This window comes from Eptatretus burgeri, chromosome 14, assembly GCF_056783735.1.
Source record: "Eptatretus burgeri isolate ZD-2024b chromosome 14, Ebu_testis_v1, whole genome shotgun sequence".
NCBI lineage: Eukaryota > Metazoa > Chordata > Myxini > Myxiniformes > Myxinidae > Eptatretus > Eptatretus burgeri.
This window is the reverse complement of record NC_140974.1, coordinates 64,599,595-64,613,231: the sequence shown is the minus strand read 5'-3', so window position 1 is coordinate 64,613,231 and position 13,637 is coordinate 64,599,595. Positions and strand designations below refer to the sequence as shown.

At 44.8% G+C, this 13,637-nt stretch overlaps 1 protein-coding gene across 2 annotated transcripts in view; it reads left to right on the top strand.

The window, feature by feature from the left end:
- Positions 1 to 13,637, top strand: part of LOC147013429 (branched-chain-amino-acid aminotransferase, mitochondrial-like) — a 92,469-nt gene that overhangs the window by 54,097 nt on the left and 24,735 nt on the right. For both annotated transcript variants that reach the window (XM_085855257.1, XM_085855256.1), the window contains 2 exons: positions 5,772 to 5,882; positions 7,393 to 7,512. In XM_085855257.1, the coding sequence (XP_085711383.1) occupies positions 5,772 to 5,882; positions 7,393 to 7,512 (231 nt within the window). The remainder of the gene's footprint in view (positions 1 to 5,771; positions 5,883 to 7,392; positions 7,513 to 13,637) is intronic.

The following is a 13,637-nucleotide window of genomic DNA, read 5'->3' as shown; positions in this document are numbered from 1 at the left end:
GGAGGGGATGTTGACCAGCTCCCACATTTGCGAGGCGTTGAGCCGTCGGTTTGGGTTCGCGGCAAACTGTGATCTGGTGCGGGCCCAGCTCCAGCACCGCAGATTAAAGCCGGGTGAGACAGTGCAGGAGCTGGCACAGGACATTTACCAATCAGTCAGGATCGTGTATCGGGACCTTACAGTGGAGGCATGGGACAGACTGGCACTAGAGAAATTTTTAGCTGCTCTTCCTGACCCTGAGGTCCGAGCGCTAGTGGAGTTACAGGATCACCCACCGTTCACCGAGCGGCCGAGTGCGCGGCCAGGCTGGCCTCGTGGAGTCGGCCGGGTCGGGTTCCAGAGAGGCCATCGGTGACGATCCGACAGGCGGAGATCCAGGATCAGGGAGGGGGGCTGGAAGAGATATTGGCATTACCCAAATGTTTCAGGAAATTTGCCAGAAACTGTTAAGTTTGATAAGGGGTAATTCGGTAGTTGGTGCGCCAAAGCGGCGGGGTCCAGCCCAGCCAATAGAGCAATTCGATTATGGCCGAGGGGGTCCGGAACCGGAAGAGACATTTCACCGATACTCACGGGGCCTTTTATGGGGAGTTGTTTCCGGTGCGGGCGAAGAGGACACGTGCAACGATATTGCCGGTACCCGGCGATGGAGGGACCCTCCAATAGACTTTTAGACTCGGAGAGGGTGAATCCTCCTGCTGAACCGCCAGGTCTATCCGAGATGCCCTTTCATAGGTCGGGTCTGGAGATCACTGTCGGGGGTCGGGGAGACTAGATTGGGCTGAGCATATACGGCCATGCTCGGCTGCTGAGATTGTGGCGAAGTGCCCTCCTTTGGTGGAAAAAAATGAATTGTGGGAAAATTGGCATGGGTTTGTAAGTCCTGCTGGGTTTTAGAGTGACAATCGGGACAGTGGGTAATTGGTAACAAAGCGGGCACAAGTGGCTGTCCAATGGCTGGTGCGTGGATCGGGTGAGAAGTGCTGTGTGAGTTGTTTTGAGTTAAGAAGTGAAATGTATGGTGTACACATTGATTTTTTATTGGACATGGTGTGGTAACAGGGAAGGTCATGGTCGGTGAAGTGTTAGAAATGCAGGTGTCACATGTAAGGCCGATGGGGTGGGGGAGTCATGTGGGTTTTGTGGGTGGGGATGATGTGCTTGTCCTCAGGGATTGCTGAAGCTCACGGTGAGCGGGAATTGCGACCCCCTTCAAGGAGATTCACCCCTGGTGGCTAATGGTGACAGTGTCTGGAGGCAACTGGGAGAGGGTCTGGTTGGGCGACCAAGGCGGGTAGGACCTTGGCGACCCAGGAAGGCCAGAGGAGCCAGTGAGACCCCTTCCAGTGTGTTGTACGGGATTAGAGCTGATGGCTACCGGGGGGGGGGGGTGGGAATCAAAGGGAGCGGGGCGGAGAAACGTCCGGGTGGACTAAAGCTTACCTGTGGGCATGGTTGCACCTGAGATGCCCCCATCATCTTGTGGTAACCCACCCCACGGCCACGACGGGATTCAGCCTGCATGAGTAAAATGAGGACCATGACCTAGAAATGTGATGATGACCATGGTGTGAGTGTTGTGAAGATGTATGAGTCCCACTCGATCCCGCACAACTTGACATGTGCAGCAAGGGCATGATGTCCGCATAATTTTGGGGCAAGCAAATTTGAAAATTGGCTCCCCAGGTAACGCTGGGTCTATTAGCATCTACTGGGGGAGGCGGTCAAGTGTAAATATCCTGTGAATAGTGTCGTTAAGGCTTAGAGTAGGAATGTAAAGTATAAGTGTTGTGTTTTTGTGGAACCTTTTGTTTCCCCTCCCCAGATCACTGGAAGAGTGTTGGGCAAGAGCGATGATCCAGAAGATGGAGTGCAACTTCGCTCAGTGCTCTCATGTGATAAAATAAAATAAAAAATAAAAAACGAATGATTGTTTAGGCGAGGATAAGGCCATAACGGGGTAGTACATTAAGCAGGATAGGTAAGTTAGCTGCGACTCGCTGCCCATTGCCCCTCCTACTTTATTTCGTTAGGTTAATTAGGTGTGAGTCAGTAAGTGTTAAGGCTGGTACGGTAGGGCCTGTGATATACCTTGCAGGAGCTGCGGTACCAGAGGAGGGGGCAGTGTTACGTTTGAGGGGGGGGGTATGCATTCAAAGGGTAATTAGGATGTTTAATTAGGTATGCCATGCTGTTCGAGTTTACCAGGATCTCGATGTAATAAGTAGCAATTCAGTGGTGATAAGTTGTCTGGTAAATGTTCATTTCTTCAAGGGGGAAATGATAATTGTCACGTAATTAGATAGGGACACGGGATAGGGTAAGGGTGTCTGCGTAAACCCCTTTTAGTAGTCCCTGGAGGCTGGCCGTGACGTCACAGGACAGGGCTGCGGATGGCTCCGCCCCATGATCACGATTGGCGGAAGGCGACGGCGGTGGGCCAATAAAACGGCTCGATTGGAAGTGACGAGGATGGGAGGATAAAAAGGTTCTGTTCAGGGTCAAAAAGGAAGAGGAAGAAGATCGGGACAAAAAGATCGTGTTTTTTTTGGTGTGGAGGCTGTTGCGCGGAGAGCGTGCTTGTTGTTGTGCTGATTCGATCGTGTTCTTCATCGTGTCTTGGAGCCTTGCTGAGCCTCGTGCCTCACCTTGGTTGGCTCTGGGGTTCTGCTGACTCGGAGTACGGGGTCGAACGGCGGGCGGACCTGCCTCCCTCTCCTGCTCGCAACTTGACGCCAGAACTGGTTCCCTGGTGGCTGTGAGCGGACTTGGGCCAAGACCAGGAGGTCGACAGCACCACGGTTTCTCCTGCCCCCCTGACGAGAGCAAGGCCAGCTCGTCCGACGCCGATCCAGGGACAGTTGCGTCCACATCACAGTTCAGCCTGACCACAAGAAATAGCTACGTTTTGTGTGTGTGTGTGTGTGTGTGTGTGTGTGTGTGTGTGTGTGTGTGTGTGTGTGTGTGTGTGTGTGTGTGTGTGTGTGTGTGTGTGTGTGTGTGTGTATGTGTGTGTGTGTATATGTGTGTGTGTGTGTGTGTGTGTGTGTGTGTGCTTGGTGCCTTAGAGGGTCTGAGATCTGTATATTCATTGGAATTGTCTGTGTTTTTCCCCACGCCCGATCCCACACCATCCCGTCGAATCTCCCCGGATCCTTTTTCTTGCCGAGTCTTGTTATTTCTGGTTAATAGTAAAAACAAATAAACATCATCAACTCGGTGAAAAGTGACTCGTGCCACCTTCCTCGTCCTGTTTGCGGTAGAGCGATTAGAACCGCCATGTTTGGGTTATAAATAAATAAACCGCCTCCATCGTTTCGGCTCATTCTACGTTGGCGGACGTCACAGTACGTTCATTCTCATATTATGCAGAGGAAAGAAAATAGTGATATTTCATTAAAAAATAAAAATAAATAAAACTTTATGGGATGTCAAACGCAGTTGGTCTGTCTGCGAGACAGTGATGTGTCGCTTATATTTATAATTCGGTGTTTGCGAACCAGAATTTACAATGACTGTTGCAAGCAAAATATCCTGTGTTTGCTTCCTTGCAAAGTATGATAAAAGAAGTCCAGACACACGACATAATCACACAGCGATGTCTACAATAACAGGAATGCACTAATTATAATTGGTATGGAGCCTTTTTTTATAACATCCTAAAACTCATGGAAAAATGATATGACAGAGGACAGAAGGTTCATTTTCTGTTTACTTTGAGAAGGAGAAGAAGAAGAAGAAGAAGAAGAAGAAGAAGAGGAGTAGGAAATATCCTGAAACATGGCAGTTTCATGCGAGGTGTCTTACTGTCACCTAATCCAATATACAAAGTTGAGTTTGTGTCTGTGGGTGGATGTGTGAGACTGAACAATGTACATTTTCATTACAACGAAAATACTCATGATTGATTTTTTTAAATTCCCTTTTGTTGGTGTTATGTATGTACTGTATGCTGATAAGATGTCCAGTGGTGTGTTCAGTTACCAAGCAGCTAGGAGCGCTTGCCAAGCCAGCCATTCCTGATCAATGGCTTCTAATAGAGTGCTTGATTGAGTGCTTAAGCCACTTGGCAAGCTCTCTACAATTAAGTGGCAACTTAACACACCCCAGATTCATGATATGGTGATGATGATAAACATCTATATACCGTATCAATGAATTCACCCCTCAAGGGATGGGGTGGGAGAAGACAGGGGAAGGGGTGGGGTGGGAAGAGGGACCCGACGTTGCCCGGCAAGGCAACGCCATGTACCCTTGCCAGTATTATATATATATACATTGATGAGCCAAAACATTATGACCACCTGCCTAATATGCTGTTGGTTCTCTGTGTGCCACCAAAACTGCACCGATCCGCCGAGGCATGGACTCCACAAGACCCCTGAAGGTGTCCTGTTGTATGTGGCAACAAAACATTAGCAGCAGATCCTTCAAGTTCTGTAAGTTACGAGGTGGAGCCGCCGTGGATTGGACTTGTCGGTCTAGCACATCCCACAGATGCTCAATCGGATTGAGATCTGGAGAATTTGGAGGCCAGGGCAACACCGTGAACACTTCATCATGTTCCTCAAACCATTCCCGAACAATGTGTGCAGTGTAGCAGGGCGCATTATCCTGCTGAAAGAGGCCAATGCCATCAGGGAATAACATTGCCATGAAGGGGTGTACCTGGTCTGCAACGATGTTTAGGTAGGTGACGCGTGTCAAACTGACGTCCACATGAATGGCCGGACCCAGGGTTTCCCAGCAGAACATTGCTCAGAGCATCACACTCCCTCCACTGGCTTGTCGTCTTCCTACAGTGCATCCTGGTGCCATCACTTCCCCAGGTAAACGATGCACACGCACACGGCCATCCACGTGATCTAAAAGAAAACGGGACTCATCGGACCATGCGACCTTCTTCCACTGCTCCAAGGTCCAGTTCCGACGCTCGCGTGCCCATTGGAGGCACTTTCGACGGTGGACAGGGGTCATCATGGGCACTATGACCGGTCTGCGGCTGCACAGCCCCATACGTGGCAGGGTGCGATGTACTGTGGATTGTGACACATTCCTCCCGTGACCACCATTAAAATTTTCTGTGACTTGTGCCACAGTAGACCTGTCGGTTCGGACCAGACGGGATAGTCTTCGTTGCCCTTGCGCATCGATGAGCCTTGGGCACCAAACACCCTGTCGCCGGTTTGTGGTTTGTCCCTCCTCGGACCACTGTCGGTAGGTACTCACCACTGCTGACTGGAAGCACCCCACAAGCCTTGTCGTTTCAGAGATGCTCTGACTCAGTCATCTGGCCATAATAATTTGGCCCTTGTCAAAGTCGCTCAGGTCTTTACTCCTGTCTATTTCTCCTGCATCCAACAAATAAACTTCAAGAACTAACTGTTCACTTGCTGCCTAATATATCCCATCCCTTGACAGGTGCCATTGTCACAAGATAATCAATGTTATTCACTTCACCTCTCAGTGGTCATAATGTTTTGGCTCATCAGTGTATATACGTGTGTGTATGTATAATATATATATATATATATATATATATATATATATACATACACACACACACACACACACACACACACACACACACACACACACACACACACACACACACACACACACACACACACACACACGTAAATAATCTTGGCCGTGAACCGAGAAATCCACAGATTATTGAATTTACTTTATGGGTGGTGGCCCGGCAGAGATCTGCCTCGTATTGATTTTCTTCTCACTCACTTCTCTTCTCCCTCTTTCTTTTTCTGCAGCTCTTTGAGGGAATGAAAGCTTTCTATGGGGAAGATGGAAATATCCGTATGTTTCGCCCACAGCTAAACATGTCACGCATGAGACGCACTGCCATGCGTGCCTGTCTCCCGGTAAGTGAGTCAAGCTAAGTTACCCTGCCTACTTGGTTGGTTTTTATCAACTTTACTCCACAAATTGAATGCCCATCTTAACTAAGAGTACCCAGTCTTGAGTACAGTACTGTGGGTTCAATGCCCATCTTTGGTGTTCACTACCTCCTTTGCCTTCACACCTCACTACCTCCTTTAGTCCGGGTTCCACCCATTGGTTGGACAGTTTTCCTGACTCCACCCACAATTTCTATACTACGGCTGCCATTTTATTGCTAACTGCAAGGTGAAATCAAAGACTCGTTAATGTTGTCAAATTCACAATTGCCTTGCCCTTCCTATAAGTTTTTCCTTCGGTGTAAAATGAACAAAGCAACAGTTAAAAGGATTTTGAGCTGAAAGGCATCACGGGCCTTGTGAAGATAGGCGTCAACGATCAAGGCAGCGTTCTGCTGTTTATATACCACCCAAATAACTGGCATTCTCTCGCGTAGAGATTTTACTGCAGAGGTTATGAAGGTCCTTGCTATTATTTCCGACTATTTTCTCTTACAATTGCGAGTTGGACAGGTGACAATGACTGGTTTCTGTAAAGTCGGTGATAGCATAATTGGGGAGCAGAAAGCGTTGAATATTCCACTTTTTTGATGTAGGAATTCCCGTTTGCTTTTATGAGCGGGAGGAGGGGGTTGGACAGGGAGGGTAAACATGGAGCAGATTTGGAACGGGGAGGTTGAGGATTTGGGTGTGGGGGGGGGGTTGAGAATTTTGTTTGGGATGTGGACTAAGGATTTGCAGGGAGAGGATTGATGCGCTCAGGTCGCAAGGGGAAGGGGAAGAGGACTTTGGGTTGGGGGGGGGGAGGGATGGGAGAGCAACGATGGGACAGAGTTGGGAGGGGGAAGTTGTCACTCCTCGGGGGGAGGGGTGGGGGAGGTGTCACAATTACCCTATGGCTATGTGCTGGTAATGTTTAAATTTAAATCAAGATTGTAGTAAACCAAATGTAGCACAAAAAGGTTCTATTTTTTAACAACGTGGACCACTTCAATCCCTTTGGACATCCAAACAAAACAATCCAAAGCTTCCACATTAACTTAATATTTGTATCCAATGGGCTGTCTGTTCCTATCAGATGCTCAAAATTCCTTCCTCCTCAAATGCCACAGATGGTCAACATATGGTCAGAGAGCTGAACGTATGATACGCTGAGGTCCCTCCCGCACAGTAACGTTTTTGTGCCACCCTTGAACCCTATGACTGCTGGACATTTTCACTGAAATTAATAGGATAAGTTCCAATATCACAGAGGTTTCAAGAATGGCAAGCCTGTGTTTTTACTGTCCGATGTCCGATATACTGTCCGATTTTACTGCCTTATACATACATTGCAATTCATTCCATGGTGTGTTTTTTTAAGTACGTACTGCATCACAAAGACTCAGCCTTTGGAAAATAATTTAGCTTGCTTTCATAGAGGTTATGCTTTCCCGAAGATCAATGCATGTGATTGGCTTGTTCTTCTCCCTAGGATTTTTCTGAGGTGGAGCTGCTGGAGTGTGTGAGACGGCTTGTGGAGCTCGAGAAAAAATGGGTGCCTAAATCGAATATCAGCAGCCTGTACATCCGTCCTGTGTACATCGGTACCGAGGTGCAATTCCGGTGTTTATCACTTCGACTGGAATTGTTATAAGCATTTGCTCAATTAGATTTTTAAAAGTCTGTCTTAGGCTTAAGGTGTGATTTTTCCCCACCCTTACAAAGTGATTATTCCTTTTATTTTTGTTTTCGTGCAGTGTTCACATAATAGGGGAGAAGTGAAAGCGAAAATAATACCCTGGTTTATGTCATTTCGCAAATATGTCGCCACGTTATTATACCACTACTCAATATTTGCAGTCTCAACTCACACTTGCGTCGTTTTAAAAGTCATACCTTTGATTCTCGAACGTTTTCAGAACTTACAAGACTAATAAAGACGCCAGAATACATCGCTAAAGTACCAAACCAGGAGATCACAAAATCGCCAAAATTAAACTAATGTACTTTGCTTTGCACATAAAGAAATGAATTGCAGTCTACTTTGGCCAAGAGGCATTGTAAAATTGTTACTTTAGGAGTTATTCATCCAAGCGAGGCTGGTGAATGTGCCCTTGATGTTGCCAGGTTTAGTCTTGCCCAGAAAGAGATGCGAGACTATTGCAGTGTGTGCGTGCATGCATGTGTGTATGGCTATATATTTCGCTTTAAAAATGCTTTTCTCTGCAACCGTTTGTCTGATTGATGCAAAACTTTAAACAAAGGAGGGACTCCCCATGGAGAATATTTTGTTGCTAACTCTGATGTTGTAAGTCACACAGTATGGCAGCCACATTAGATTAAAGGGAAAATTTTGGACATAATTTTCTCTGAAACTGCTCAACAATAAAAATTGAAACTTGTCATATGTCATGAACTCCCCATGGGTTATATAGGATGATAATGATGACCGGTGAAGTGGTGATCCAGCCATAATTGGTTGACTTGAAAGCCTTATCCGAAAAATCTGAAGCTTCATATATCTGATCTATGACCCGATGTGAGTGAAGAATGAAAATTTAAGATGTTCATAACCTATCCCAAGAAACTATGTGACATGATACGGGTAAATGGGCTATAATTGCAATGGGCCGTAATAGTAGCTTGTTCAGGATTAACGTGCGAGGCGAGACTATGTGCTCTAGGAGTGCCGTTCTGGTTAACTTTTCCTTCGATTGATATATACGCCCACATTCATTGAAGGAGGAAGAAGAAGAAGAAGAAGAACACTTAATGCCAACTTCAACCGCTTCCGGAAGAAGTTTATTTTTAGCTCACCTGGAACATAGTTCTGGGGAGCTTATGGGATGGCGCGTCCGTCCGTCCATCCATTTGTCCGTCCACAAATAACAAATACTTGCAACTTCTTCTCTGAAATTACAAATACAATTTCGATGAACTTTACCATAATCTTTATCACCCTGCATGTACCAAAGTTTGTTCATAGCATTTATAAATATTTTTTAAATGGGCCACAAGGGAGTCTACAGGGGTTGCCCCCCAGAATATGTATTTGCTTTCTTCTTCGAAACCACACACACATACAGTTTCGATGAAACTTGTCCACAACCTTCATCACCCGTGATGTACCAATGTTTGTTCACGCTGTTTAAAAATTAAAAAAAAATCGGGGTCGAAGGGGATTTGCGGGGAACGCGAGAGGGGTTGCCCCCCCCCCCCAAAAAAAAATAGGTATTTGCTATAACATAAGTTCCGTCAGGTACATTTTGCTGATGCCATCTCACATTGACTTACTCCTCAGTATCATTATTCTACCAGGTCAGCACCCAGGGGTATTGTTATTCAAATATGACTGGTAATTGTTTTTTAATTGATTTATATGTAAGTACTTGAATATCACTGTCATCAATCAACCAAAGGGAAATACGGTAATCCCTTGCTTTATGGAAGGGTTACGTTCTGCAAATTCCTTCTTTTGGTGAATTCCGTAAATCCAAACCAATTTTCCCATATACTCCCATTACATAAGTGGAGATAGGTTTCTACAGAACAAAATATTAACTCTTGGACATAAATACATTTAATAAGGCAACAAATTTTACTGCAATACTCTTTATATTACTTGAAACTCTTAATTATTACTGTAATACTGTGGATGTGTATTGTAATGGAGATCAAATAATAATACAAGTGATGTGTAACCGCGATAACTCACTTCTATGCCGCTATAACTTTTAGCACTTCGAGTTGTTAGGGTTAGGGAGTGAAATCCAAACTGCGGAAGTTCCCTCCGGGAGCGAGCAGAAGGGGATGTGAGTGGGGTGGGAATGGTGAGTAGGGGTGGTGGGGGTGCTCTACATAAACCATCCATACATCAGTTTATAGCTAGGACACCCATGCATCTGATAACATTTAAGAGTGTGATAAAGCAAAACTTTGGTGTTGGCAAACTTTGATCCTGGTGTTGGCGCAGTGGTTAGAGCAGTGGCTTGGGATCCAAAAGGTCCTGAGTTCAAGCCCCGTTGGGCCACTGAATTAATACACCAGGGGGTTGACTCAGCCTGTCATCCTTCTGAGGTCGGCGAAATGAGTACCAGTATACTGGGCCGGTGTATACCCCGGTTAAAATAGGTGTACTATATCCCGGTGTCGTAAGAGACGACCAGGGTTGCGTCAGGAAGGGCATCCGGCGTAAAACATGTGCCAAATCACGATGCGGATGATACGGATGATCCGCTGTGGCGACCCCTAACTGGAGCAGCCGAAAGAAGAAGAAGAAGATAAAGCGAAACTTTAAAACTATTTACTTTGTGGATCATAACGTTTATTTAGTTGATTATTAATTGTAGAGAGAATTGTTAATACTTTAAAATTTTTCTCAGATGGTGACATAATTTGTTGAAGCATGAGTTCTCATCGTCAAATATTATATCAAATGTTGAAAATTCACACCGTAATACGAATATAGTACATATGTACATCTCGCCTCCAAAGGTTTACATACAGTACTAACTTGTTGTAGAATATGACCTGAGGGCACATATAATAAGCAAGTTGACTGAAAGTGCAACGAAGCTTTTGCGCTCAGGTCGTGTGGTGCATATCAAACTTATTAAGAGGGAGGGGGGAAAAAAACTTGTTTTTAGACTCAAATTTCCGTTGTAGTGAATTTTGCTTTCCGTTGTATGAATTTTAGTCACTACTTCTTCGTTTCCATGACAGCAAATTTCCGTAAGGGGAATTTCCATAACGTGGGGGATTGCTGTTTAAGTATAATACGTGACTTGGCGACGTTATGAACGCATTCCCCGCCTGTTTCATTAATTCTTATGAGAAAACTTATTTGATTTTCATCATTTTGATGTTCGTCACACATTTCAGGAACATATCCATGACATAAACCAGAGTCTGACAGTAGTTTGGTTTAGGTTTTGAAGATAAAGGCATAAAACTTGTTCGCGATGAGCATTACGAATTAGAGTTGACATTTGGGTCCGCTTGTCTGTCTGTCTGTCTGTCTGTTTCTTTGTTTGTCCGCACAGAACTTTCTTGTTTTTCTCCGCAAACGCTTGTCGGATTGAGACGAAATATTCACCATTGGTGCGACTACTCATGCAGAATGTTTAAATGATAATTATGACGTCGTAGGTCACGTGGTGTGGTAGCCAAATTGGAAAAACGGAAAAACTTTGGACCTCTGTATCTCTGAAACCGCTTCATGGAAAAATTGAAACTTGGCACATGTGAAGTATTCCCCATGGGAATCAAGTGTGACCATTTTTTTGACGATGTCGTCGGTGGCTTCGTTATGATGTCATCATCTTCTTCTTGCGTATGGCAGCTTAGTTGCCGGGTCGCTATCATTTTGGTGGGGCGAGACTATGCAGCTGATGCTATGCCACTGTACCAGTACACTGGTACTCATTTCACCAACCTCAAAAGAATGACAGCCTGAGTCAATCCCACCTGGTATTAATGCAACAGCAAAGTAATATTTGAACTCAGGACCCTAGGATCCCAAGCCCACCACCATAACCATTAACCCAACACCAGGCTTTTGTTATGACGTCATAATTGCATATGTCAAACACTTTATCTGATCAGTATGAAAATTAAGGGTCATCTCGGGCTAAATTGTATGGGGGTGAAAAAAATTGATGACATCATCGGTCACCTGTTTTGGCAACCATATTGTTCTTAACATGAAAACCTTCAAAAATCTTCTCTGAAACAGCTGAACAGATAGAGGTGAAACTTCACCCCATGTTCCCCAAGTCTTGGGGATACCAGGGTGTTCACAAATAATTAATAGATGATATGGTCTGGCAGCCATATTGGATTGAACAAAAATCTTTTAAAAAATCATTTCTTTTGAACCGCCTCGTCAATTGACGTGAAACGTCAGCTATGATCTAGAAGTCATTGGGAATATATGTTTTAAATTTCAACCTGATCGGACGCATGGTCTGGCAACCAGAATTATTTAATATTTTGAATCTGGGTTCAGGGATTTAAATCGAACTTGGTTCAAGTATGTATAATCTAAAATATAAAACACAATGTGTGTTTGTTTGTATGATGTTTGTTCCCCTTCAAAAGGACGATTCAAAAGGGGTTTTAAAGGCCAATCTTTTAACACGACTCTGTTCACTGCAGTCTATTTTTTTCCAGGATTAAAAAAAACTCAAAAAAACATTTTCCGTTGAAGAGTAATTAAGTCTTTTCTTTTGGAAATGTAGACGGTGACTTGCAACCGGGCCTCAATGGGTGATGTGTAATGTGCGCAGAGTAAAACGAGTGTTCATTTACATACGTACTATGTCTCATAAATAAAGAAGATATAAGCACATCTGAATCTAGGCCGAGGCTTCAGGCTTTGGTACACTCACGAGACTGTACCCTCAAAATGAAAGTTTCCAGAAGATAAAGAAAATAGAGTAACATTTATTCATGCAGTGTTTTAAAATAATGCTTTTTCTTGCTACAGAACATCATATCTTCCAGTCTGAATATTTTGAATAAAAAGATTCCAACCCGTCATTTTGACGGGCTTTTATACTAGTGATGTAATAATGTGGATGGAGGCATAACTGGCAACATCGCAACGTCGAAGAGTACCCTTCTAGTTTTTGCTTGTGTTAATGGCTATAAGGTTAAGGGTGCTTATACGTACTGCTCTCGTTAAAATGAATTTGATGATGAAAATGCCTGTAAAGAGGATTTATCAAGTCCGAGCAACTGAGTACAGCATTTTCCACTTAGATAATTATTATCAGCATATCCTCACCTGACTATTAATTCTTTGTTCAGTTTCCTCTTAATAATTCACTTATTGGTTTAGCCAGTCATCCTCTGTGTACTACAACCTGACTGTCTATTCCTTTCTTTGCTTTATTTAAAACTAGCAAAAACAACCCATCGCTTCACTGACAGGAATATTAAGAGAGGGGAGCGAGGAGAGGAAGGGTGGGAGGAAGATGTGACTCGAACTGCGGCTGCCACCCTGTTTACCGGCTCTAGAACTGGATCTCACACACTGCCCGGAGTGCCAAAGAATGCACGAACTGGAAACACGAACACCCCTCCAGTGGCCAGACCCACCACCAAGCCCAACCCCACAGTCCAAACCCCGAAACCCGGCTCAGGCCAAGAGACTTTTGAGCCCATCACACCTGAGCTGCAATGCTTGTAAATGCCTGGAGATGCCAGTGTTTCGTGCCTTTATTTAATTTCAGCCCACATTTTACAATCAAAATGTGATAAGCCCCAGAATCTCTCAACCTGAGGAGGAATCGAACCCAAAAGCAGCTCCAACCACCAAAAAAGTGCCCATCCACCAAACTCGCATACTCCCTGACAATCTGGGCTCAAAACACAACACAAACATCACTGCACAACATAACATAACCACCTCCAAATCACAACATAACCACCTCCAAATCACAACATATCCACCTGTGGGAACTTATCACATCCACCCATTTTTTATCATTCATGAAAGTTGGAAAAGAGGGGTGAGGGGGGAGAGAGAGGAAGGAGGGGTGGGGGAGCGAAGAGAAACAGAGATGGAGGGAAGGATGGGATGGAAAGTTGATTCACAGCAAGTTCCACAGTTGTTCTTAAACACACGATACTCCAATCTCACAGAGTGAACATGAGGTGTCAGGAATGAATGATGAATGAATGAATTTCCACCTGCTGTTCCTTCATCTGTCATTACATTCCTTGTAGCATCTG